Here is a 26,793-nt window from a genome sequence, read left to right as displayed (position 1 = left end):
AGTACTTCTCCCACAATACTTTTGGCATAGCAGTTGCACACTGATCTTTGGTGAAGAATGCCTGGACATACTTTGTGAATTGGTTAGTGACTACTAATATGTTACCAATATTGTGGCTGACATTTTCTAAGCAAAGGAAGTCATTACAGGCAAGATTGAGAGGGCTCTTGCTGGAGTTATTACTTAAAGGAGCAGCTCTGGTCTGCAGAGTCTTCTGCATTATACAGTTCCCACATGTTTTTATATATACTTCTACATCTGCATACCTGTGACATTTCGTAGGTCACCACATAGCTGACAGGCTGGGGTTACATCTATGTGCCAGTTGCAGATCATATTTCCATAATGAGAGAAAGCCTTCCCCTTTCAAACTAGAAACGTGAGTATAAGCCACTAATTGGGCAGTGTCAGATGTGCCCAATGAAACCACAGCTTCTGCTTCATCTGTGGAGTGACACGACATCATCCTCTGGCACTTGTTTCCATGAGTCTAAATCCCCCTCATTGTTAGCCCTGTGGGACAAAGCATCAGCATCACTGTGATTTATTCTGGGAAGATACTTCAGGATGAAAACATACATCACTAAGGCGGCAGCCATTGGTGTCCTGTGGCATTTAGCTTGGTGGTGGTGGATACATAGATCAGCAGGTTATTGCTGTGCACACTGTGAGCTTGCCAATGTAGAGGTAACATTGAAACTTGTCTACTACAAGCCACTTTAATGTTAAAAAATATTTTTAGTTAGCTGGGTACTTCTCTGGCCCAGTCAACATTTGGCTAGCAAAGGCAAGAGGATGCAGCTCATCAGGATGTTATTGGTATAAGTCAGGACCCCAACTCTCCATGCTAGCTTCAGTGTGTAGGACATATGATAAGCAACTGTCTACCAAGGACAACACAGGGACATGCATTAAGCAGTAGATTATCTTGCAGGCTGCATTTAGTTGTCCACTTATCACCAAAGTGTTCATTTGACTTGAAGTAATTCACTCCCTGGGCTGGAACCTTTATTGCCCCTTTCCTCTCTGAGGGGGGGGGGGGGGTTGGCGTAGTGGGTATTCATTTTTTAAGTCTGTCAAGGGGTGTACTATTACAGAGTAGTTCTGAATAAACCTTCTAGAGTAGCTGCAGAATCTTAGAAATGATCTCAAAGTCTTCAATTTTAGGATTTTCCTATGTCACCTCTGTAACAATCTGGTCTAGGTCAATACCAATGCTCTCCTCTGACACAATATGTCCCATATATCTCACGTGGGGCAGGTAGAATTGACACTTGTCCAAAGACAGTTTGAGTCCCTGGGCTTCCGGCCAATACAAGGTCTTTATCAGCCTGGTCTCATGTTATTCTAAAATATTTCTGTAAACAATAAGGTCATCTAGGTACACCAGCACTTCCAAGAAGTTCATATCCCCCCATAATTGAAACAGATAAGTATGAGAGAAAAAATGTGTGAAGCTTGCTGGGCAGACTGGATGGGCCATTTGGTCTTCTTCTGCCGTCATTTCTATGTTTCTATGTAATCTTTTTCCATTAGTCTTTGGAAAGCTTCTAAGATCCCCTAGGACATCTGTTCAAAATAGTAGAATCCCAAGGAGCCAGATGAAGACTGTTTTTTTTCCTTGTCACTCTATCTGGTAATATCTACGTCTGAGGTCCAATGCAGAGAACCACTTGCTCCCCATCAGGCAATCTAGTACATCATCTGTTTTTGGCAGGGGGAGTGAACTGGAATAGTTATTTTATTAAATGTAAAAATACTTGGCTTTTCCTCCAAGCCTTCCCTTAATTTCTAAAATGTCAACATACTTCTCAACCAGACTCAGCCCAATTGATTAGACTCTCGGACCAGTCCCAGTATATACATATGTATTTAACCTCTAGTTTTTGCTGACCTTCTACTTCCTGGCTACTCTAGCCCCCAAGTTCAATCTCCTTGTTATATGTAACTGTGCTTTCGCCTTCTTGTTATATGGTTATTTAGTTAGTCCCTAAGTTCCATGTAAACCAGTTTGATATGAATCTTTTCATGAAGGTCGGTATAGAAATTTTAAATAAATAAATAAATAAAATAAATGTCCTATTGTCTAAGCACATTGAAATTGCCACATTTTACTTCCTGGCAACCACTATGGAGGAGGCAAAAGGGTTCCTTGACTCCTTAATAATTCCTGCAGCCAGCACGTCACAAAAGTACTTTCTGACATCCGCTGTGTCTCCAGGGACCATTTGGCGGTACCTTTCTCAGAAAGGGCATGGATCATGAAGGGGTATAGGATGCCATACCCCTTGGCCAGTCCCTCATTTTAGTCATGGGTTGAAAACACATTGCTAAACTTGGAGAGTTGTTGTATTAGTCTTCTTTCCACTCAAGGTGAATCAGGGAGTCCTCAAATTTGAACAGCAAGGAGTCTCTGTAGTAGGCCCACTCTGTGGGGAACATACAGCTGTAATGGTGTGCACTGAATATTTTCAGACTATCTTTGAGCCCTTTGCCAGAGAAATCTGCTTCTTGGATTCATTTCACACTTGGATCAGCAACTGGTTACTGCTCAGGGCAAGGGCAGTAGAATCCCTTGTTGTACTTGCAATCCCCCAGGTCTAACACTACTTATTTATTTGGTATCTTTGGGATAAGCTCCAGGTAGCAGAGAACAGGTAGAGTGGCCACAAGCTGTGAGGAGGTGTACTACATAAGCCCCAAATCATCTTCACTCTTTTGAGATCGTATAGTCCCACTCTTCAGTGTACTGCTAGACTCAGAGGATGGAAGGTTTTGATTTATTTCCATTTTGGTCAACATACTGGCATGGTCAAGTTCTAACATCTCTTTGTATTTTCAGCCAGCTTCCCAAACAAAATGACATTGGCCCCAAAAATAATGGAGGCGCTATAACCTCTTTTGTATCTTGGGACACTCCAGAGCCATCATCGGAACTTTCTCTTGAAGTCCCATCACTTTTTCTAGGAACTCCACATCCACTATCCTATAACCTCAAAAAAGAGTAGCTGGACTTAAGCCTGGAAAGCCAACCTTCAACTGAGTGTATTGGCAAATATATCAAATTGACTTCATACCAGTAGTAAAAAATAATGGTAATCTAAGATCCACTATCCAGAAGGTGTCACAATTTCACCTGCTGTGCAGCCTCACCCTGCCCTAAATCCAGACTGTTGTGACAACCTCTCCATCAGCAGAGGCTTCCAGTGAGTTCTGTTCCAAGCTATCCGAGCCATCTACTCACTGGACACCTGACTCAGCCTGTGGTGCAGCCTCCTCTCCACTAAGGGTCCTCAGTGAGCTTCACTTCCAGCACTATCAAGCTCTACTTTGCAGCCTGAACCACACCCAAGCTCCAGCCCCATTTAACCCTGCCTTGCCAGATCCTAGATGCTTTTTTATCCTTGGCTCTTTCACTTGGCTGCTGTTCCTTGCCGTGCCTTGTGGCCTCTGGGCCTTTTTGCTCCATGTTCCTTGCGTTGCTGTTTTTCTAGGCCTTGCCTTACCTTACCTTGTGGGCTGTGTTGTGTCTGTCGCTGTCCAATGTCTCTGCTCCGCCCACCTTACCTCGTTGGTGACTCCCTTCGGGGTTGATGGAAGGCTAGCTGCTGCGGTGTCTCCACATCGTCCTCCTCCGGCGTTCCCAGACCGGCTCGACGCTGCCGGTCGCCATGTTGACCACATGCCTAAGGGTGCGCGTGGCCCGACTGATGTACCAGTGTTGGCGCGAACCTCAGGGGCGCCCCCTAAGATGACGTCACCAGCTCCAGATATTTAAGGTCTTAGTTTTTGCTAACAAGACGAGTTAGCAAGGGTTCGCTTACTCCTGGTCGCTTCGGATGGGATTCGCTCTCCGCAAACCCTGCGTCCTCAGACTTTACTAGAGGTACCCCCTCCTTGGGGGCCTCGCTTTCTCTTTTTCTTTTCAGATCGCAGTCCGGAACCGGTACTCGCTCCTCGAGGGCCCACGTCCTGGACTTGCTCCTGAATACCACTTCTGCTAAGAAGTCATCGCTGCTTACAACATTAGTGAGTTTCCATCTATCTCTTAGAGCTTTCCCTGGGTCCAGGTACTTGCTCCTCGAGGGCCTAATGCATACCATCTCCTGGGCTGCCTCAAGAGACTATTGTGTGAGTGATACCATCAAGGACTTGTTACAGAACTCTGCATATACTGCCTACTCACTTTCTTAGTTTCTCTACAGCTCAGCCACCCTGGGATTGCTGTTCTAATACCTGAGGGACTACAGCCCAGCCGGGTGCTTCCAGCTTACTACTGCCACCTCTGGTGGTTTACTATATTGTCTAATAAAAGAACTAGTGTGTGTCTGTCTCCTACACTAAGCCTGACCAGTGGTGCCTCTCGGGATTTACCCCAAGGGCGTGGTCACCTGCCACTGGTCCAAGGATCCACCCACAACTATTCTAATAACAGATTGCTAAATACCAGCTTTATTAACAGAGCTTTCTGACAGATTGCTAACTCCCAGCTTTCACTACAGAGCTTTGTTAACAGATTGACATCAGATTGCTAACTCCTAGTTTTCTGACAGATTGCTAAATACCAGCTTTCACTACAGAGCTTTAACAGATTTCTGACAGGCTGTGGGCCTTCTGTCTCCTTAGGCCTAGCTCTGACTTACTCATGCCTTACCTTACCTTAGTGACTTTTGGGCCTCCAGCCTTGCTGCCTTTTGGACGTTTGTGTTTTCTGTTCCCTGTTATCCTTGTTTGCTCCTAACCTTTTCTGCCTTGTTTCAGTTCTGCCCTAGTCTGCCTTATTTAGTCCTGTCCTTGACTGGTCATGTCATGCCCAGTCTAGTCCTCAGTATCCTTTCCCAGCTTTGCCTTGCCCAAGCCTTTATCTGTATCCAGCCCAGTGCCTGCTCAGTATCCAGTCCTCAGCCTGCCCTAATATCCAGTATCCAGTCCCTTGCCTATTTCAGTATCCTGTCCACAACTCCATGTTTGTTCCAGTATGCAGTGCACAGCTCCCTGTCTGTTCCAGTATCCTGTCCACAGCTCCTCGCCTGTTTCAGTATCCAGTCTTCAACTTATTGTCTGTTCTAGTCTGACTCTGCCCATAACCTCCAGCCTGTATCTGCCCTGTCCTGACCAGCTTATCCAGCCAGTCCAGCTAAGTCCTGCTGGTACCCAGAACCCAAGGCTCAACCTGCGGGGAAAAGGGCTGGCTAGGCAGAAAACAAGCTTTCAACAATGTGGTTCATCTGCTATATACCCAAGTCCTACTGGGCCCCAGAACCCAAGGGCTCAAGCTCTGGGGGAGGGAGCTGGCTAGGCAGAAGACAGATCCAGCTCATGCCCCGTGGTCCTGCCCTACTCATGAGAGGGTATTTCCTGACTCCAGCCTTCATAACAGAAGTGCTTTCACTGGTTGCCCCTCCACCTTCACAGATAGCACTGGTATAGGCCCAATCAGTCCTTTGGGGATAACTGGAATGGTATTGGGTGGTGTCACATTGGGCAACACAGGTCATGCACTAGAGGTTTGTAACTTGTGGGGACCCAGGTACTCCCTAGCAGTGATTTCCATATGGTTGGATATGCTTGGTCCACTTGGAGGTCCCTCTTTGTTGCCTCCATGGTATTGGGCAGGTTCCTGAGAAATGTCCTCCACCCCACAGTGATAGCACAGCATAGGCTGGTTCATCTTGGGGAAGAGTGGGAGTCCTTCCCCATAATTCAATGGTTTCCCTTTACATTCAAAGGGGTTTTCAGATGCCTATCTGGATGGTGCTGGCCTCTCCTGACTCGGCAAGACTTGCTTCAGTGATGCCAGATCTCAGCACACGTTGTCAACTGTGGCTCTCAGGTTCCCATCTGGAATCTTGGTCACTGCTGTAGCCCTTGCTGCTGGCTCCTCTGATGGTAGAGAAGGGATAATATGCTATACCTTCAGAGAGGCTATCCCTTCTTGTAACTGCTTGAGTGGCTTTACCCAACTAGCCACTTTGTTTACTTGGGCAGACATTTGAGCTGGTTTTTACCCCTTTTCTCAGCCCTAACCAAAGTCTAACTAGTTAACCTCCTGCTCTTCCTCATACTGGATATCTCAAAGGTGCTGTAGAAAACTTAAGGAAGCAGTCGTTCTCTCCTGAAGATGCAGATGCATGATCTTTCTGTCTGAATGGGGTGCCCCGCATACCAGCTGCTCTAGCTAGAGTAAATCTCTTTGGGAAGGGGAAGCTCCTTCTTTTTGGACAACTCTCCTGAGAAGGATTTCCAACCGCCTCAGGAAATCTAAGCATTTTTCTCCCTTCTCCTAAATGGTTATCGAAACCAGAAAAATAAGTCAGTCCCACTTTCTGTACTTCCAAAAGTGCTCTCCAGGCATCTAAGCCCTCTATAAAAGTAGCCTAAGGATTTTCGACTTTTAGGGCCCTAAAGATGTCTGACAGCGGGCCACTCAAATTCTCCCCAAAATAGCGCCTTTTTTCCACATCGAAACATTTCCTCTTCTGCACCTTCCATGGGGCCTGCTCCATTCAGTTTTCATAGGCATCTTTGTCTCCTGGCACTGTGATTTTCCTCCAAGAAGGTCCTCAGGCATTTGTAAGCATTCCTCTGAGGGTTGGCTTCTGGGCTGCTTGCAACACCTTTCCCAATGCTAATATAATAGAAGCAGTGTCCCAAGAAGTGGTCTCCATAGGGAAAAGCCTTGACGTTAATTCTTGCAAAGTCTTTTCCTGTCTTCGTAAGAGTGAGATAAGCTCTTTGGGTAAGGTTCTGTCTTTAAGAGAGACCAGGAGTACAATGCTCTATTGAGATAGCGCTGAATGGACTTATCACTTTATGTCTACCCACGCACACAAAACAGTTAAGAGTTTTCTGTGTGGAGTCTTGCACCTGCTCCAGTATTTTCATAAGCCTTATCTCCATATGACCCTCCACCATCGACTGGATTTCCTGTAGACGTCTCTCCAGGGGATCATGTAGTTCTAGGAAGACCTGGGCAGGATACACTCCCTCGCTACTGTACCAATTAATAAAAGACTGTACCTCCTGTTCACAATAGTTGGTGTGGGGGGGGGGGGCTTACTTTCTCAAGTAACCTAGCAGAATACACCTTTTTGGAGCACAGAACCACCCACTATCTCCCCATGTGGGTTACTACTATTGGGTAGCACCCCCCACACATGATAATTCAAGGGAGCTCTGCTGCCAGGGAAAAGACCCCATTTGCACCTGCTAGAGGGGCAGAACTGGGATATGTGTTTCTTGAATAACACTGAGATAGATGAGTCCCATGCCTCCAAAATATAGGACCCTCCTTCCACACCCTATTCCTGGGAGCAGGATGCAACAGGGAAAACACCATACAATGTAGGCACGATGTGTTTCTATTAACTTGAAGTAGAACAATAAATGGATTAGGAAAAAGGAAGAGATATTGGCAATTAAGAGAAAAAAAATAGCTAAAAAATACTAGGCTGTTAATTTCTTTTAAACTAAACAGTACAAGGTAAACGGTGATAATGAACAGTTGCTAATATAGATAGCAATCTAGCAATGTACATTTAGGATAGATAGGGCCAATATTTAGTGCTGCTTAGCTGGATAAAATAGGGACTTCTTTCGTTAAGTGGCAGCCACTGAATATCCAGCTATGCCAAGCGGCCACCACTTAACTGGATAAGTATTTATCAAGCTGATTTGATAGCCAGATACCTTGAGGGCAGGTAATGGGTGAATTGAGGTGGGGAAACTAATTTGGTTACCTTAACCTATATTCAGCCATATGTTTGTAAGTTAACCAAGCAAGACAGACCTGCTCAATAGCAAGTCTAAAGATATCCAGATATAACTTATCCAGCTAGTTAAAACTTATTTGATTATATACAGGAGTATAGCCATGCTGCTGAATATCCCTTCTACGTTATCTGGAAACATTACATCTGGATAACTTAGATAACCAGATAGGGATGTACATTCATTTAAAACAAATGTACAAAACATGACGAATAAGGTCAATTTGTTTAATTCAGGGGACCCCAAAACAAATCAGGAGCAACCCAAATGAAATGAACCATATTTATTCCATTCAATTTAAATGAATGCATCAAGCCTAAGCCATATATCAAAATGGCACCATCCATTGCGATGAATGCGCCGGAGTTAATTTACTCCAAAGCAGCCCCGGCAGATGGCATCAGTTGGAGATTAAAGAGCCTAAGAAAGAAGATGAGGAAGTGAAGTTCTGAATCTTGGGCCTGAGTCCAGCCAAGGCCCCGGTGTCAGGTCCTGGCCTACATGGCCTGGCCGCGGTGTCAAGCCTGGGCTTGGGCTTTGGCTGAGGCCCAGGCATTGAGCCCGACTTCTGAGCCAGGCCCTGGTATCAGGCCTGCCAAAGCTCCAGCATCAGCCTCCAGACTCAGGCTGGGCCGGGTATTGAGCCTGGGTCCAAGTCAAGGCACTGGCTTCAAGACCCAGCTTCCAGGCTAAGCTGCAGCATTGGTCTTGGGCCCGGTCTGAGGCACATGCATAAGGTCCTGGCCTTTGTGTTTGGCCTTGGCATCGGTCCTGCATCTGGGTCATGGCTCTGGTGTCAGTACCAGGCCTCTTGGCTTTGCTGCGGCATCAGGCCTGGGTCCCAGCTCCAGCCTCCGCATCAAGCCCCAGTGTTGACCCTGGGTCCGAGTCGAGGCTTTGGCTTCAAGAATCTGCTTCCGGGCCGAGGCCCGGCATTGGTCTTGAGTTCGGGCCTGAGCCAAGGCCCAGGTATCAGGTCCTGGCCTTCGGGTTTGGCCCTGGCCCGTGGTTCCAGTGTCAATACCCAGCCTTGTGCCTGGGCCCCATCTCCCGCCTAGGCCAAGGCCCAGATGTCAGGACCCAGCCTGCAAGCTGGGTCCTAGCTTCAAGCTTGGGCCTGGGGCAAGGTCCTGGTATCATGCCTGGCCTCTAGCTGTACCATGGTGTCGGGCCTAGGCCGAAGCCTCGGCCTTGCATAATCTGAGACCGAAGTCACGGCCATCTGTCTCTGCCTACAGAGGTCTGAGGCTTCTATCTGGGCCTAGGCCTCACCAGTCCACCCCCACCAGATCGGGCAAGTGGATCATGTGGGGGATCCTAGCCCCGGCATTTTTCTGGTTGGGTGGGAGGGATGCAAGGTGGGGCCAGGGGGCCCCATTTTCTTTTTTTTTTTTTCTTTTTTTTTCTTTTTATGTTTGATTTGGTTTTTTTTCACATGAATGAAACAAATCAAGCATTTCACAAACCAAAATTTGTGTGAAGAAATGCTTTTTGAAAACAAACCGAAAAACAAAAACTTTTTTTTTTATCCCTGCACACCCCTATAACCAGATATCTTTGGTTATTAGGCCCTCTAATATAAAGGAACCAAACATTTATCCAAAACCAGGGATAACCTCTACCCCAGTGCACTCAAAATCTCTTCCACCTTTCCCCACAACAGTCCCCAGTCTGGTATGTATGCACACACCAAATTAAAAGAAAAATGCTGGGGCCAGGCTGTTGGTGAGATGGCAGTTGATAAACCACAACCAGTGAGGGTTGCTAAGTGTTACTCTTCCTTGGGAAGACTCCAGCTTTCTAATTGCTCAACTAGAAAAAAACCAAGCTGGAATTCAACCTCGTAGCAGGACTGTGAACACCAGGATTGGTTTCTAACCAACCTGGTACAGCCAGCATTATTTATCTTGCAACTTATTAAACGCAGAGACAACCTAGAATTTACTGCAGTGAAGGGGGACGAGAAGGAAAGAAAAAAATCCTCTTTGCTTGTCGGTACTGCTTCTAAGATGATGTATTGCTACTTAGCTCTGTCCTGCAGGAGAGGGATGGGGACATTCAGCTCCTATGTCTGGAACCTCCTGATGAACACCTTCTTCTCGGCACACTCTCTTCCTGCTGCTGTGAGGATGTGGATCCCCCCTGTAGGTCGTCTCCTGGCCCGAGCAAAGCAATCTGTGCCTGTCTCTTCAGTTGCTTCCAAACATTGTACTTGCCCCCCTCTCTAGCTCACAGCACTTGGAAGCTCAGCTCGCCCCTGTAGTCTTGCTTAGCCAACTAACCAGAGAGAAAAATTAGAAAGCCTGCATTTTTTTTTTTTTTGGTCTTCAAGCTCTCAGCCCCCTAATTGATTCACAGCTCTGTCTCTTCCTGTTGGTTGAACTGGCTCCCAATTAGTTCCTGAAGTCATGCAACCTTCAGTCTGAGCGGAGTTGGGTTCTAATAATGTAGCTGCTGGTTTTTGAAAAGATGTTTGCTCTGTGCAGAGAAGCTGCAAAGTCCCAGCAATGCTTTTAGTATTAAGTCTTTTCGCAACTGGCAGGATATGCAGTGCTGCAGTCTCTGGGGCAAGTTGGAGGCACAGATATATCTGTTCATTTAGAAACAGCCTCCTAGTCATATGAGACAGCTCCTACAACGGTGTAAGGACCCTGCCACACCTATAATGTCTATATCCTCATATAATGCCATACATTTCAACTCAATAATCCTATTATTTAGACATCTGGCATTTATATACAGATATTTTAAAGTATGTTTTTTTTTTTTTACTTTTTATTTCTCTTTGTATCCACATCCTGTTTATTAGAAAATAATACAGGCAGTGTAGAGTCATTCATATATGTGTGCTCTTTAACCACAACCTCTCTACGGGCATATTCTAACTTTTCTATTTTGCAAGTTTATTTGGAAAATAACCTCCCTCTGAAACATACACTTCTGAGTGACTATCGGCTGTCCCCCATGTTCTAGTTTAAAAGCTGCTCTATTTTCCTTTTTAAAAGTGAAAATGGGAATTCCCTTCAGACTTCCTATCAAGATGTCCCTGGCCAGTCATCTGGGTCCTGATTCTCTGCAACACAGAACCCCTTCCCCGTCCCCCCTTCCCCCTTGACCCACTCTTCCCTGCTCCACCTCAAACCTTCTCCCTCCCCATACAACCCCCTGTGTATCCCCAAACCTCCTTTCTCCTTAAATTCTCTCCTGTCCACCCCTCACCCATGCTGGGATTTCCCCACTCTCTAGAAATCCCCTCTTTTATTTCCCCAGGCCAACTCTCCTATTCTAAATCGCTCCAGCCTACTCTTCCATAATCACCCTGTGACACATTTCCAAATCCCCACTTATCACCAAAGCAATTCGTGCGTCACCCTCATCATACTCTGGCTGATGCTCCCCTGAAGCTGTAGTGCACCTTCTCCCATTAGACATTGGTGTCTCCACTGCTGGGACAATCACAGAATCTGCAGCCTTGCTGCTAGGTTTTCCAGCTCCCCCTTTTCCTTATTGTTCCTCTGCATGGACTCTGAAGCTCCCATTAGATCCCCACAGTACGTCCCTTCTCTCTCTGTCCATGGTTACTTCCCTCAGAGTCCAAATACCGCCCATCAAATATTTCCCCTACCATTCCCTGACATTCTATCAATGGATTAAGCCTGCTGCCAGTTACCTCTTCTGGACCCCCATCTCCACCTCGCTTGACCAGCAAAAGCTAGCTGCCTGCACCACTGAAGGCTCCCCACCTGTACCAATCAAACCATGCAGGCTGGCATGGTCCTGCTCTGTGGCCTTGCTACCGCTTGCAGCAAAAGAATACAGTGTACATCACCACCACCAGGAATTTCCACCACCTCCCTCTTCTCCCCAGCTTGCTGGAACCCTGGCCCCGAAGAGGCCTCCATCACCAAACTCCCATCTGCAGCTAAGGCATCCTGCTTTTGCACTGGCTCGGGCATGACTCATTCAGCTGTACTGTTGGTGTCAGAAAGGCCTGCACACTCCCTGCTGACAATCCCCTATAGCTCCTGAGAAACTGAGTCATCAAGCTTGTAAGAAGACCAGATGCCAGGGATGTGTGGGCAAAATGTATCAGATTTTTGGGGTGTTTTTTTGTTTTCTTTCTTCCATTGCATTACTTTTCTTCATATTTCATTTTAGTTCACACCAAATGTTTTTAGTACAATCAATTTCTATTTAGTGGGCACACATTTTGTTTTAGTTCGCACTAAAGTTATTAGTGCACGCTTAGGAAAACAAAACAAATGATGGCACATCCCTATCAGACATTGCCTTAGTAAAAGAAAAAAAAGGGAATGTGAAGGGACTGGGAAAATTGCTAGTTTAAAAGGGGACACATATGCCCTAACCCAGACCATCAGTCCACTCAGCATCCAACCAACTGGGAATTGCTCAGATCCCTGCATGGTTTGAATGTCCACATGGGCATATACATAAGGGCACAGCCGTCAAACGAACAGGAAGTGGTAGAAGAGGATATGAGACACGGCACTGGGCCTGTCACCATGTTAATGATGGCAGTCCGTGACTTCATCCTCCTGCTTTAGATCCAGTATATGATGACATAAATCTCATGTTAAGATGTACAGTTAGTACTGAATATGTCTATACATTCAGTTGGTGTTAGGATGAATACATACATTCTCTTGTTCTTTGGTCTTTCTGATTTTATAGCACACTATCATTTTCACCTTCACATTTGTGTACTTTCTTTTGTGTTATAGTTAATGAGTCAATCTGATCTACGATATGTGTAGGATTTTATGATTCCTGCTAAGATAGATTTTCATGGTAGCAGCTTAAAGAATTCATTTGAAACCTGTAAAAATTGGAAATTATTTAGTAGAAATATTTTATTTATTTGGGTTTCTTAACTACCTTTCGGGCCGATACAGTACAGTGCGCTCCAACGGAGCGCACTGTACTGTATCCAATGGCGGGTATCCAATGGCGGGTTAACAGTGCGCTCCGACGGAGCGCACTGTTAACCCGCCATTGGATGCGCGTTTTCCCTTACCCATTATTCAGTAAGGGGCCAAAAACGCGCGTCCAACACGCTGAACCTAATAGCACCCTCAGCATGCATGTTGATGGCCTTATTAGGTATTCCCGCACGATTCAGAAAACAAAATGTGCAGCCAAGCCGCACATTTTGCTTTCAGAAATTAGCACCTACCCAAAGATAGGCGCTAATTTCTTTGGGCACCGGGAAAGTGCACAGAAAAGCAGTAAAAACTGGTTTTCTGTGCACCCTCCGACTTAATATCATGGCGATATTAAGTCGGAGGTCCCGAAGGGTAAAAAAAAGTAAAAAAAAAAATTGAAGTCAGCCCGCGGCTGTCGGGTCGATAACCGGATGCTCAGTTTTGCCGGCGTCCGGTTTCCGAGTCCGTGGCTGTCAGCGGGCTCGAGAACCGATGCCAGCAAAATTGAGCGTCAGCTGTCAAACCCGCTGACAGCCGCCGCTCCGGGCCAAAAGGAGGTGCTAGGGACGCGCTAGTGTCCCTGGCGCCTCCTTTTGCCTGTTTCTACCACCGGGCCTCATTTAAATACTGAATCGCGCGCACAGGCGAGTGACCTGTGCGTGCACCGGGAGAGCGGACTTTACTGAATCGGCCCGTTTATGAATAAAAAATTCACTCCAAATGGGGATTTATTTGCCAGAAAAATATTACTACTGGTTTTGTATATAATGATGTCCATATTCAAAACCCATTTAAACAGATAACTTAATAGTTATCTGTCTAAATTAATTAGCTGGCTATATACAGCCTTTATCCAGCTAAATTCTAGAAGTTTAATTAGCGTGCTAGAATGTAGCCGGATAAGTTAGGGTCGGTTCAGGAGCGTAACTGGGAGGAGTTGAGTTAGCCGAATATCAGAGTTAGCCAGATGACTTAGCTGGCTAAGTCTGGTCAAGTCAAAGAGATGTCCTAGGTGGTTGTAATTAGCCAGCTAACTAATTAAGGGGGTTATTTTCAAAGGCTTATCACACGCGATACGGCTGCGATACGGCATTCTATCGCATGCGAAAAGGACTTTCTCGCATGCGATAGAATGCAAATTAGGGGGAGGGGAAGAGTTGGGCGGGGAGGGGAGGAGTCGGAGTGGGGAGAGGGCAGAGTTGGTGGTGACTTCGCTGCCGGCGATAATGTTACTAAAATTATCGTTGGCAGTAGCGCTGCCGAATAGCACCACCTTTCACGGTGGCGCTATTCGGTGTGAAAGCCAGCAGCCTGCACACTGCTGTGGTGCAAAGGCTGCGGGCTTTCGCAGGCCTGCCTCGCTCCCCGTTTTCGCTGGATTCATCATTCTGCGAGGAATGATGAATCCAGGCCTAAGATAGCCGGCTATATTCAATTGTGCGGCTGCACTACTGAATATGCCTCCAACGTTAGCCGGGTAAGATTATCCAGCTAACTTTGCTATCTGGATTGTTTCTGAATATAGACCTCCTGGTGTTTGAAATACTGCACAATATAGCAGTCATTTATTTATTTTTTTTGGGGGGGTATGATTAAGGATATTATTATTTAATATTCTCCTTTTAAAAGATTGCACAGGATACAAATGGTACAGCTTTCTTTTTCCAAACCATTATGATTGGTCACAGAATGATGGCATACAAAAGCAATAAATAAATAAATGTGCTCATTATAATCGAAGGCAAACAAAGTTCCAATAGGGGTATTCCATAAAATATCATTTCCACATTGGCCTACATCTTAGCAGCAATCACATTTAATTACCAATATGAAAATATTACATACAATTCATGCAACTATTTCAAACAATATAGGAACCTGTATGGGGTTGGGGACAAAGGATCTGTCATATTGTTTGGGAATGGCAGTACATATGTATTTATCCCAATGAAAAATGCCAGCTAGTGTTCCAGCTTGCTGTTCTTTTTTCATGTTTATTTTACAGTTGATTCCCTATCTATTCAGACAGAATGTACTGTTTACCAGTATAAATTTGGATTTCTCAGCATTTAAAGTGAAGACCCCAATAATTTATATATACTACCTTGTCATTATATTTTTCATAACAAGTTAATTTAACTATACTAATGATCTATAACACATAAGACTGTGTATTTGTTGATGATTATGATTTAAGTAAAGTTGAAGAAATGTCATAAATGCACCATCTCTGGAGTACTGCTTTGGTATGATGAAAAGGCTGAAAGTAGAATGAATCAGGGTTAAAATTCTCCCTGCCATGAACATGAGGCTATTAACACAAGATTATGAGAATTGCCATTTGGGGTCAGAGCAAGGGTCCATTAAGCCCCCAGTATCCTGTTTCCAACAGTGAACAATCCAGGTCACAAGTACCTGTAAGGATCCCAAACAATAGAGAAATCCCATGCTGCTAACACCGAGGGATAAGTAGTGGCTTTCCCCAAGTCTACTTGGTTAATAACAGTTTATAGACTTCTCCAGAGCCTTATCCAAACCTTTTATAAACCCAACTATGCTAATTGTCTTTAACACATCTTCCACCAAAAAATTACAAAGCTTAATTGTGTTAGGTGAAAAAAATAATTGTATCCAATTTGTTTTAAATGTACTACTTGCTAACTTCATGGAGTATCCCCAAGTATTTCTATTTGTTGAAAGAGTAAATAACCAATTCACATTTACCCATTGACTTTACAGACCTCAGTCATATCCCCACTCAGCCATCTCTTGTCCAAGTTGAACAGCTCTAACCTCTTTAGCCAATCATGCCATTGCATTATTTTTTTAATACACTAAAGCAATTTGATGCCATTAATATGTAAAGAGTTATCCTCTTTTTCCTTAAGCTTGTTTAATGACGGAATATGTTCCAATCTGCTACCACCAACCCAGGGCTTTTCAAAATCAGACCTCTAGGATTGAAACAGTCCCGGTTTTCAGAATTGTCCATAATAAATATTCATCAGATGTATTTGTTTATCCTTGGTCCAAGAAACAGATACAGTTGCATATTCTAATTGCTCTGAAAACCAGACCTGTGTACAGTCCTCAAGGGCCAGAGTTGAGGACCCCCTACTCTTTTCTGCTGTTTTTCAACCACTTTTGACTCTTGGCACTGTGACATTGTTCCTGATCTCAAACCATGTTGTTTATGTAATCATCTGTTCAAAATTGTGCATTTCTTTGTTTTTACTGTTTCTCTTTATCGTACAGTAATAGCTATACCACATGGTTTTAGCTTCCTCCTTTTGGGCCGGATTTTCAAAAGGTTATGCGCGCCAGGCCTATTTTCAAAAGGCCGCCGACCCCTGATTTTATAACTTGCGTGCGCCTGGTAGCGCGCGCGCATGTGCGCCTGCACACACCCTTTTAAAATCTACCCCTTTGTGCTCAGTTTCTGCTTTGGAAAATATTTTACTTATAATTCCACAAATAAAACATTTCTTTAGACTCCCCATTTCTTCTGCCTTACCCACTAAATGTCTGTGCAATGCAAACTATTGTTTTGCAAATAGCACAGGAAAACTGATAACTGAGCAGCCTGAGCAGTAAAAACATAAATAAAAAACACCATACTCAGTGAAATAGTTCTTTTTTTTGTATACTACCATATCCCATGCCACTAGAAAGCACATATTTGAAAAATTACATTTTTTAACAACAAATTGCAACCTAAAACCGTTAGATTTCCTTTCACTGATCTTATTTAACTTTTCTTTCTTTTCTCTTTTTTCCTTCTCTTTAGTCACCCATTATTCATTTCTAATTCTCTGCGTGTTCTGTGACGTAAATGAGCTTTGAACATTTGTATTGCCTTTCATGTCTTGTATCAGTGGCCTGATGCTAAAGCATTTATTGCTAAGTCCCTTTCAGTCACTAAAGAATTTGCTTTGATCTTTATATAAGGATTTGTATTCTCTTGAACTATAGTGAAGATTGTTTTTGTTTGCTATATCTCATATCAATAAAATTTTGGAAAAGCACAAGTTTGTGAAAACTTGCAGAAATTTGTACTAAAAATATTAGGTAAAGACATATATACAGTAAAGCAGTCTTAAAGACCTAGCTTAAAAATCTAGGTAGTTGAAATACTTATTGTGTTTAACCAAGAATATATACATAGAAAAACATTATAAAACAACTTATTTTAGTTCCTTGGATAATATATGATGATGCTATTTGACTAGATTATGCTGTTTATAGTTCAGCAATGAAAAGATCACTAACATGTTATTATGATATGTTTTAGTTATTATGCAGCTTGCTTTTCTTTTAAATGCTATATGATATCCTGGACTTATTACTTATTACCTTAGTTACTAATTTCATATCCATATTTTTTTTTTAACTCTTTCCCTTCAATAGTTTTTCTTTGCCCTGGATTGCTGAAAGGAGTATACCAGAGTGAACATTTATTTGAATCTGACCACCAGTCTGGAGCATGGTGCAAGGATCCCCTACAAGCTTCCGACAAAATCTACTATATGCCCTGGACACCGTACAGGACTGATACGTTGACTGAGTACTCTTCAAAGGATGACTTCATTGCAGGGAGGCCAACCACTACGTATAAGCTGCCTCATCGGGTAGATGGTACTGGGTTTGTAGTATATGATGGAGCTTTATTCTTCAACAAAGAACGCACCAGGAACATTGTGAAGTTTGACTTGCGGACAAGAATAAAAAGTGGTGAGGCCATTATAGCGAGTGCCAATTATCATGACACATCTCCTTACAGATGGGGAGGCAAGTCAGACATTGATCTAGCAGTGGATGAAAATGGTCTTTGGGTCATCTATGCAACAGAACAAAACAATGGTAGGATTGTCATTAGTCAGTTAAACCCTTATACTTTGAGAATTGAAGGAACCTGGGACACGGCCTATGACAAAAGGTCAGCTTCCAATGCGTTTATGATTTGTGGGATTTTGTATGTGGTCAAGTCCGTGTATGAAGATGACGACAATGAAGCTACAGGGAATAAGATTGATTATATTTATAATACTGATCAAAGTAAGGATAGTTATGTGGACATTCCTTTTCCAAACTCATACCAGTACATTGCAGCTGTGGATTATAATCCAAGAGACAATCTGCTTTACGTCTGGAACAACTATCATGTGGTGAAGTATTCTTTGGATTTTGGACCACTGGACAGCAAATCAGGTATGATCTATAATAAATTTTGTTTCCTTACTCTTTGATTGCATGGTTGTAAGAGTATAGTAGAGTAACTGCCAGATGGTACTGTATTCACTGTTATTATTTTTACTATTTATTTCTAAAGTGCAATAAGGCATATGCAGTTCTGTAGCAACACATGTAAGACCAGCCTCTTCTTCATGGAGCTTATCAACTACTGAAGATGGAAAGACAAGATTATGAGATCACATGATTTACAGAATGATATCCTGTTATATGCTATCATTCTGAAGTGGAAGACCTATCTAGTAGGAGGGGGATCACCTCTTGCTGGTTTATTTTGGAGGGGATTTGTCAGTTGAGAAAGGTCAACTTCTGCTTTTGAGGGTGCAAAGATCAAAACGTTGCTTCTTTTGAAGAAAAGAGGTTCCCTGAGATTGGTGGCACTTGTTAGCATCAAGGAAACCTGAGCTGCCAAATGCAGCATCATTATCATGGTTGAGCTGTCTTGAATGTGTACATTTTAACCCTATGTAATCCTAACTCAATAAAAGAGGCAACCCAGTATACTCACCATCAAAAAGGCAGTAAAGATACCGTGGATCAGTGAAGTAAAAAAAAAAAGAAGCCTTGGAAGCAAGCTTATTTTGGGGATGCCAGAAGACAGCTGTTTTGGGCCAGGCGGGCAGGGGGATAGAATTTCCATTTTATACTGCCGTATTGATTTTTCAAGATAAGTCTTTGAATTTTACAAATATTATATGATGGGCTAGAATTTAAGATAAGATATTGGGTCTGTGCTACAACAGTTACTAAAAGAGGTGGCAAATTGGAAAATTAGTTTTTTTATATGGTACAGAATATTCCCTCGGGTTATGATTATATAGCAGCAGTAATAAAGAATGGGGTAAGCTGTATCTCAGCTGTGGTTAACTGCAAGTATGATTGCCTGTTAAAAGACAAAAGAGAAAAAGAAAGATAAATAAATAAATGTTGGGGGTTTTCTCCCATGGCATCTGTATTGTCATTTTACCACTGCAGCATCTCATTAGAGTCAAACATCTCATATTCGTATTGACAGGGTAATGCAGTCATCTGGTGATTTTAATGCAGGTTATGGCACAGATTTTTAAATATAAACAACATGAAACATGTGGAAACTGCAGAAGAGCAATACAAGAAATGCCACTCAGAACGACAGAGCCTGCTTTCCGGGATGGTGCACATCCACACGCCCTACATGAATGTGAATCGGGGGGGGGGGGGGGGACGACTCTGTCCGAGCCCTTATGTGACCCCTCTGACATGTTCTGAAAATTTGGTATGAATACAACAAAAAGTTGTTAGAGGAGGGCACACAAATACAGCCAGTCATGTCTTCTTTGGAATATAGGGCTTAAAGGAAAATGGTGATTTTGCAGCAGGGTATTTTATGGAGATTTTAGCTTTGCTTATAAGAACAGAACATAGCAATGCTTCTTTACATTACCATTTGAGCATGCTATTCATTTACAGTTATATTATAACACCCTAAATGCATCCGTAAGTAGTATATGTGAATCTGTGTGCCTGCCTATGAGTGCACATTTTATTATTCAAAGTGAGCATTTCCTGCTGAAAGCCTCCAATGGCACAAACACATTCGAGCAGTACGTGCAGCGCTGCCAAGCTTTGTAAAACTGACAACAATTATGGTTAAAAACCTGTGCGATGTAGATATTTAACACCCAAATGGTTTCCAGGCTCAGCAGCACAACAGAAGGAGTGAACTGGTTTGGGGAAAAGCAGCAGCGAGTGCTTAGCTCAAGCGGCGGCGTCTCTTCTGGGATCTGGCTGCTTTTAAAAGACGTTTAGTAAAGTTTTGTAGATGTAATGCTTTATGCTCCCATGCATAAAATCAAGCCTTCAGCTCGGGCAGATGGAAGTGCTGCTGAGGGTGGATTCTGTGTGGTACGAGTTGCCTTGACGATTCTCTTCTCTGAATTTGGACCCCATAGATACCTACTCAAAGCATGGACTTCAGTTCAAGGCTTTTCTTGGCTGCAAGAAGAAATTTAGGCGTGAACCTTTGTTTTCACTGTATTAAGAAATTCCTTGTAAATGCAATTTACTATGTGAGGTTTGTGATAATATATTTTATAAAAAAACAAACAAACAACATAGAAAAGAATATTTTTAAAACCTATTGCCATAAAGAGGAGAGTAAGGTACAAGAAATTGCAGAGAAGACATATTTTTAATTATCCCCCTTTATTTTGCAAATGATACTCCTGTTCTGTATCCAACAATTGAATGATGGGGAAGCCCCCCCCTCACCCCCCCCCCAGAGGATACATTATGCCTCTGTATTCATCCACGGTGCAACCACACCTTGAGTGTTATGTGAAGTTCTGGTTGCCTCATCTCAAGAAAGATGCAGCAGACATAGAAAAGGGCAAAAAAATGAAAAAAGGTTGGAACGCCTATGAGATAAGTTTAAACAGGTTAGGGCTTTTTAGCTTGGGAGAAGAGTAGGTTGATAGGAGATATGATAGAGGTCTGTAATATCTTGAGTAGGATGGAATGGTAAACAGGGAATGATTATTTATCCTTTCAGACAAGTAGGCATGCCATGAAGTTAATAGGTAGTACATTTAAAACAAATCAGAGAAAGTATTTATCTCACTCAGCACATAATTAAACTGTGAAATTTGTTGCCAGAGAATGTGTTAAAAGTAGTGGGCCGGATTTTCAAAAGGTTACGCGCGCTGGGCCTATTTTCAAAAGGCCCGGTGACGCACGTAAAGCCCCGGGACACGTGTAAGTCCCGGGGCTTTACAAAAGGGGTGGTCCGGAGGCAGGGCGGTCCGGGCTGGGGCAGGGCATGGCTAGAGGCCTCTGCACAGCTGCTGGGCTGGAGATCACGCGCCGGGGATCGCACTGCCCCAGGGCTGACGTTTCGAAATAAAAAAAAAAAAAAGAAATCAGGGGAAGGGAAGGTGGGGTGGGGTGGGGTAAGGAAGTTCCCTCCATGGCTGCTCCAATTTGGGAGGGAACAGGGGAAGGCAGCGCGGCTCAGAGCAGGCTCTGCACGCGCAAAGTGGGCAATTGTGCACCCTCTTGCGCGCGCCGACCCCGGTTTTATAACATGCGTGCACCTGTGTATGCATGTTATAAAATGGGGCATATATGTGCGCGCGCCAGGTAGCGCACGCACATGTAGGCCGCGTTCACATGTTATAAAATCTACCCCAGTTTGCATAGCTGGGCTTAAAAATGTTCCTGGAAGAAAAGTTTATAAATCATTATTCGGCATGCGAATATGGGAAAGCTACTGCTTATTCCTGGTTATAAGCATGAAGGATCGGGTCTTATTGTTTTGGATCCTGCCAGGTACTTGCGACCTGCATTGGCCATGGTCGGGGACATGATGCTGGACTTAATGCTGCCCAAGCAAGACATTTCTTATGTTATTTTAGAGCTTGTATACACTTTCCAAAGATATACTACCAAACAATTATCAGACAAACTGTACTGTAAAATGTACTTGTACAGGCTATTACTGAAATAATGGATCTTTGTTTCTTATGAGTGTCAGATGCAAAGGCTCTTGGAAGTTTACATGCTAGACCTCTAAATTGTTTTATGGAGGTAGGCCATGAAACCTTATATCTGTAACTAAATCACATGAAATTCAATTGACTTGGAGACATAGTTCAATGCCTTTTACAGAGTGAAACAAAAAGTATTGATTTTTCTCCAGAAGCTGCTAATTAAAAGCTGCATTTTAAGAAGTTACATCCCTTTGTTATCTTTGACTAAGGTTTGATTTAGTTATATAGTAAAGTCATCTTTATAAGCATGACCTCTTCATGGTTTGCAAAATCTCTGAAGAAAACATTGCCGGAAACTCGACTCAGAAAAAGTGAATTCCTCTTTCTCTCCCTCTCCATGCTCTCACTTCTGGCTTTCTTGCCTTCCTGCTGACTTAACCATTTGCCAGTTTTTCCATAGAGCTTTTTTAAACCTCCTTATTTGACTTGTTGTTGCATTTAAGTTTTTACTTTCCTTATTTTATTTTGGTTAACTGGCTACGGCAGGGGGTGGGCTGGGACAGCACCATTCAGTGATGTCCTGGGAAGGCGTGCGCAGGCAGCCAGCCAGCACATGGAGATTACTTCTGCTCCAGAGGAGCAGTAAGTAGCAAAATAAAAAAAATTGAAGATAATTAGGGTAGGTTTCGGGGGCGGGGAGGAGAAAGAAAGTGGGAGGAAGGATAGAGTTACGGGTAGGAAAGTTACCTCCCAGTCTTCCCCTTAACTGGAGCGGACTGGGAGGCAACTGGGGGAGGCCCGATTGCGTCACCGCACCTATTTTTCTAAAATCCCCCGCACACAGAGCAGGCCACCCGCCCGTACATGAGTGTGCACACATGAAAATCCGGCACGCATGTGTGCGCAGGACCCATATTTTATAATATGCTTGCGCAGAGGCACAGATGTTATAAAATCGGCACGTGGGTCGTAAAATCAACCCCTAAGTGTAACAGGAAAGAAAATTCAGTGTGAGTGCACTATAGTTGGGTGCAAGTCAGCGAACTGACACACATTTTAAGTTACAAACGTTTACTGCATTTTGGGGCCTATGAAATAAAACCAATGCTAAAACAGGAGTTAAATTTTAGCTTGGGTTTTGGTTAACATGTGATAGATGCCAGCAGTACTGCAGGACGTAGTAAATTTATGGGATGCAAATAGAGCAGGAGTAAAGAAAGTGCATTAAACTCTTAAAAAAAACAAAACACTAAAATGTGAGTTAACCTGAAAAATCTTCACTAAGGAAAAAAAGTGCTTTAAAACTGGAGTAGGGAGGTAAGTGCCTGAAGTTGGAAAGAGTATGACCAAAATGGCCTTGCATGCAAGAATGGTACTGGGCATCTCAATTTGAGCACAGACTCACATGCAAGGCCATTCGGGCAAGGCTCGCCAAGTGAAATCACAGGGTAACAGTAGGTGCTTTGGTGCTGTGCATTCTGAATAGGGCACAAAACAGTGCAAATGTTATGGCTGTGATGCCTGCACCAGAGGATAGGCCCTTTCATTTCATTTGGCTTCCCTTGCTCAAATGGCCTTGCATGCAAGAATATGCCCAAGTAGAGATGCAATTTTGCATGCCAGGCCACTGTGCCACAGTACCAATGCAGACTGTTCAGCTGTAGGCGTCCACCCAAGGGAGCTTGCCTTTCTGTTTTACTTGCCATGCCTTGCCACAATGGGGCAGGCTCCTGGAGCTGAACAATGTGCCCTGGCACTGTGGTACATTGGACTTTCATGCGAGATTGGAATTATGCGTCAGGGGAAGTTGTGGATAAGGGGTGTGTGCACGCGCTCTCTCTCTCTCTCTTCCCCTTACACTGACCAATTTGTAGCCCTCTCCCTCCTATGTGTGTGTGTGTTTGTGAGGAGGGGTATTGTTGTAGCTGGGGAGTTGAGGATGTGAGTGGTGAGGGGCAAAGGTTTGGGGTGGGGAGTTTAGGTGAATGTATATGACTGGGGCAACTGAAATAGCTTCTATTGCTCTAATTTGAGGTGAAGTAAAAGTTTACACATATTTCTGGTGGCCTTTTGGTAGTGTATTTCTATCACATTGTGCACGATAGAATAATACTGGCCACCAGGGCTTGATTCACTAAAGCTTTTCTCTCATTCCTCTGCTACCGCTGTCACTGCTGCTGCGTGGCTATTGGGGAGGCACTGATTGCTGCTACTGGCACTGAAGCCCCTACTGCTCCCTCCTCTATGCCGGCCCTGTGGTATTAAACATTTGCGGGTTTCCACTTGCTCTGATGATCTCATACATTGCGAGATCTGCATAGAGAAAGTGCTACTCTTGCACGTTCCCAAAGATAACATGTCAATCACTAAAATTTATTTTTTTACCTTTCCTGTCTGATTTTAATTTTCTAATTGATTGGTCATGGGCTTTTTTTTCCACCTTCCCTTTTTTGTTTTTTTGCCAATTCATTTTACAGGGTCTTTTTTTTTTCTATTTCTTTTCTCTCCATCTGTCTTCTTCCTTCAAACACACAGTCAGATTCTCATTCCCACATGCTTTCTCTCTCTCTCATACACACATAGGCTCTCATTCTCACCACTGTCTCTCTCACACACAGGCTCTCACACTCAGATGCTCTCTCTCATACATACGGTACATACATACATTCATACACACTGTCCCTATTTTGCACATGCTGTCTCACTCTCACACATACAGACTCTCTCACTCCCACATGCTGTCTTGCTCAAGCATAGGCTATCACTGTCACACACTCTCTCACAAATACAGAGGCTCTCACATGCTGTCTCTCCAAACATTCAGGCTCTCATGCCCACACGTAGTCTCTCAACTCACTCTCAAATACAGACACACACATGCAATCTCTCAACTGACTTTCCTAACACACACACTCTCATACACCCACACTACAGGCCCTCAGCCTCTCTCTTGTCTCTGGGGCTCCTCTTCACGGGTCGCTGCAGGATGGGCTCTGTGGCAGCCCTGATCATCTCGGGCCACCACAACATGGGATCCATGGCAGCCCTGCTACTGGGACTCTTCCTCTTCTCTGGCCACTGTGATGTGGGATCTGTGGCAGCCCTGCGACCAGGCCTCCATCTCTTCTCATGCCACCACAGCTTGGAATCTGTGGCGGCCCATAAACACTGCTGTTCTGTACATGGCCAATGCTCCTCCTCCTTCCTGTTGTTCCGGCAATGTTTTTCTTCTGGGGCTGCACAGGTAGGAAGGAGGAGGAGGAGCCACCTGCAGGTGACCTTTTTCTTCAGGCTGTGGTGAGATGAGCTCCACCATGGTCCCACCAGTCTTCCTGCTGTGTGCTTCCCTTCTCGGCCACAGGTGGGATGAGGTCTACTGCCAGCCGCATGGGCCTCCATGTTGGCCATCAGTGCCCCCCTATGGCCCTGCACCCAGGGGCATTGGCCCCCTGCCCCCCCCCCCTCAGTACGCCTCTGAGCACAGTGCTCTCCTCCCTGATGCCTCCTGAGAAATGCCTGCAGAAGATCCTGCAAGAGGATATTGATTCAGAGGAAATCATGTGAGGGTTTCTCAGAATCAGAGGAGATAGAACAGATAGTAACTTTGGAGAACTTCTGGGGTTTAGTTGCTAGCATGCTATCAACTTTTGAGCAGGTAGAAGAAGTAGAAAGCAATATTGCTGAGGTAAAGACCAATCCCAGGAAGAGGAGATTTTGGAGGGCTTGAGTGATGTCTCTGGCCTTTTGCCTCTCAAATCAAGTCCAGCCCTAACAGGAACATCAAAACCTGCAGAAAGGGAGATGATGCCCAGAAGAAATGTGAGGCATGGGGACACTTTAGAGCAGAAAGCTTGAGCAGAGGAAAGAAAACATGAATATGGTCTTCAGGGCAGAGTGCCAGTCCTAGCCTTCAGACACCATCTGTCATGTCAAAGAAGAAGTAGCAGCAGCAGTAGCAGCAGAAAAGCACTAGGACAGGGGAAGTCAGTCTACCAAGATGAACCCCCCCAGGCTCTTCCTCCAGTGAGCTGATAGACAAGCAGTCCTCCAACTCCACGATAGCAGCAAGGCACCATGCAGCTAATGGGAGGGGTCGTCACCATCACTGTCCTGCAGTAGGAAGAGGTAGCATGAAAGGTGGTGACATCCTTCACTGGGGAAATGATTACGATGGATGTTCGGCCTTTTCAGATGATAGAGAACATGGGATTTATGCGGCTCCTCTTGGACAACATTCAGCAAGTAATACTATCAAATTCCTGTATACTCAGTGACATGTTTGCATACTGGTGCAGCTGGCCAAGGTAGAGAGGAGAAGACATCTGAACCAACCAGAATGCTACCTGTACCTATCTTTCCCTGAAGGCACAATGGTGGCAACTGTTTGAGGCAGGCAGCAGCTCAAGCAGAGATGGAACATCAATGTACAGGTCAGTTACCTAGGTATGGCCTACAAGAGCCATACCTCTGTGGATGTCTTAGCAGAAATAAGGAAGTTGATGGAGGGCTGGCAGCTAGAGAGGAGAAACAGGACTGTTTCTGTTTATTTTTGTTGTGACAGACAGTGACACATCTATGAAAGAAAGAGTGGAAGATGGGGGCATGAGGGAATCCATTGCTTTGCACACTTACAATAGTTGTCAATAAAGGATACTTTACAACATGACAATTTAATCTTGAAAGAAGTTTTAATTATTTACAACTTTTTTTTATACCTCCTATATGAACAAATATTCTAAGCGGTGATTGAGTGTTGAAAGAATATAGCAGTGCATTGTCACCAGAGTGTGGTGTATAGGCAGCAGCTGCATGAGGACCAGAAAGCAGCTGGGTGCCTGTGCACCAGCTGATTCAGGATGTAGGCACCAACTAGAATTCCACCTATCTAATGCTGCAGAGGTTAGTGGAATAAAAGACAGTACTTCATGATTTGGCTCTGGAAAGCAAGATAGGTATAAATAGCATCTAGGACATCAAGATTTGCAAAACTCAACACAAATAGTATGAGTCTTGAAGGCCTTCAAGAATGCCAGAGGGGAATCTCAGTTTCACTAGAACCACCCTGTGTGAAGTGAGCCCCATATTCAATATCCTGAAGAATAATGTGAAGTGTTTCCAATAGGAACAGGGACTTGCAGGAGAGGGTGGTGTTTTGGACTCCTTGCCACAGCAGGTGCAATATTGTCTGAAAGCCTTCACAAAGAAAGATGCTTATGTTCTCACCTTGCTGTGTGATCCACAGGTGAAAGGGAGTATTGCACTCCATTTCAACTTTCTAATTTCGAGGAAGGAGATATTGTTTAGCAGTGTTCAGGAATGGGAGTGCCAGAGGCACAGGGAGGAGGGTGGGTAACTCGCACAGT

General features: G+C 44.2%; 1 protein-coding gene across 1 annotated transcript in view; it reads left to right on the top strand.

The window, feature by feature from the left end:
• ADGRL3 (adhesion G protein-coupled receptor L3) overlaps positions 1–26,793 on the top strand; it is a 2,126,115-nt gene that overhangs the window by 1,257,308 nt on the left and 842,014 nt on the right. The window contains exon 7 of the mRNA XM_029600930.1: positions 17,121–17,921. Coding sequence (XP_029456790.1) covers positions 17,121–17,921 — 801 coding nt within the window. The remainder of the gene's footprint in view (positions 1–17,120; positions 17,922–26,793) is intronic.

The sequence above is a fragment of the Rhinatrema bivittatum genome, chromosome 1 (assembly GCF_901001135.1).
Source record: "Rhinatrema bivittatum chromosome 1, aRhiBiv1.1, whole genome shotgun sequence".
Classification (NCBI taxonomy): domain Eukaryota; kingdom Metazoa; phylum Chordata; class Amphibia; order Gymnophiona; family Rhinatrematidae; genus Rhinatrema; species Rhinatrema bivittatum.
The sequence above is the reverse complement of the archived record's forward strand: the minus strand, read 5'-3'. Positions and strand labels throughout refer to the sequence as shown.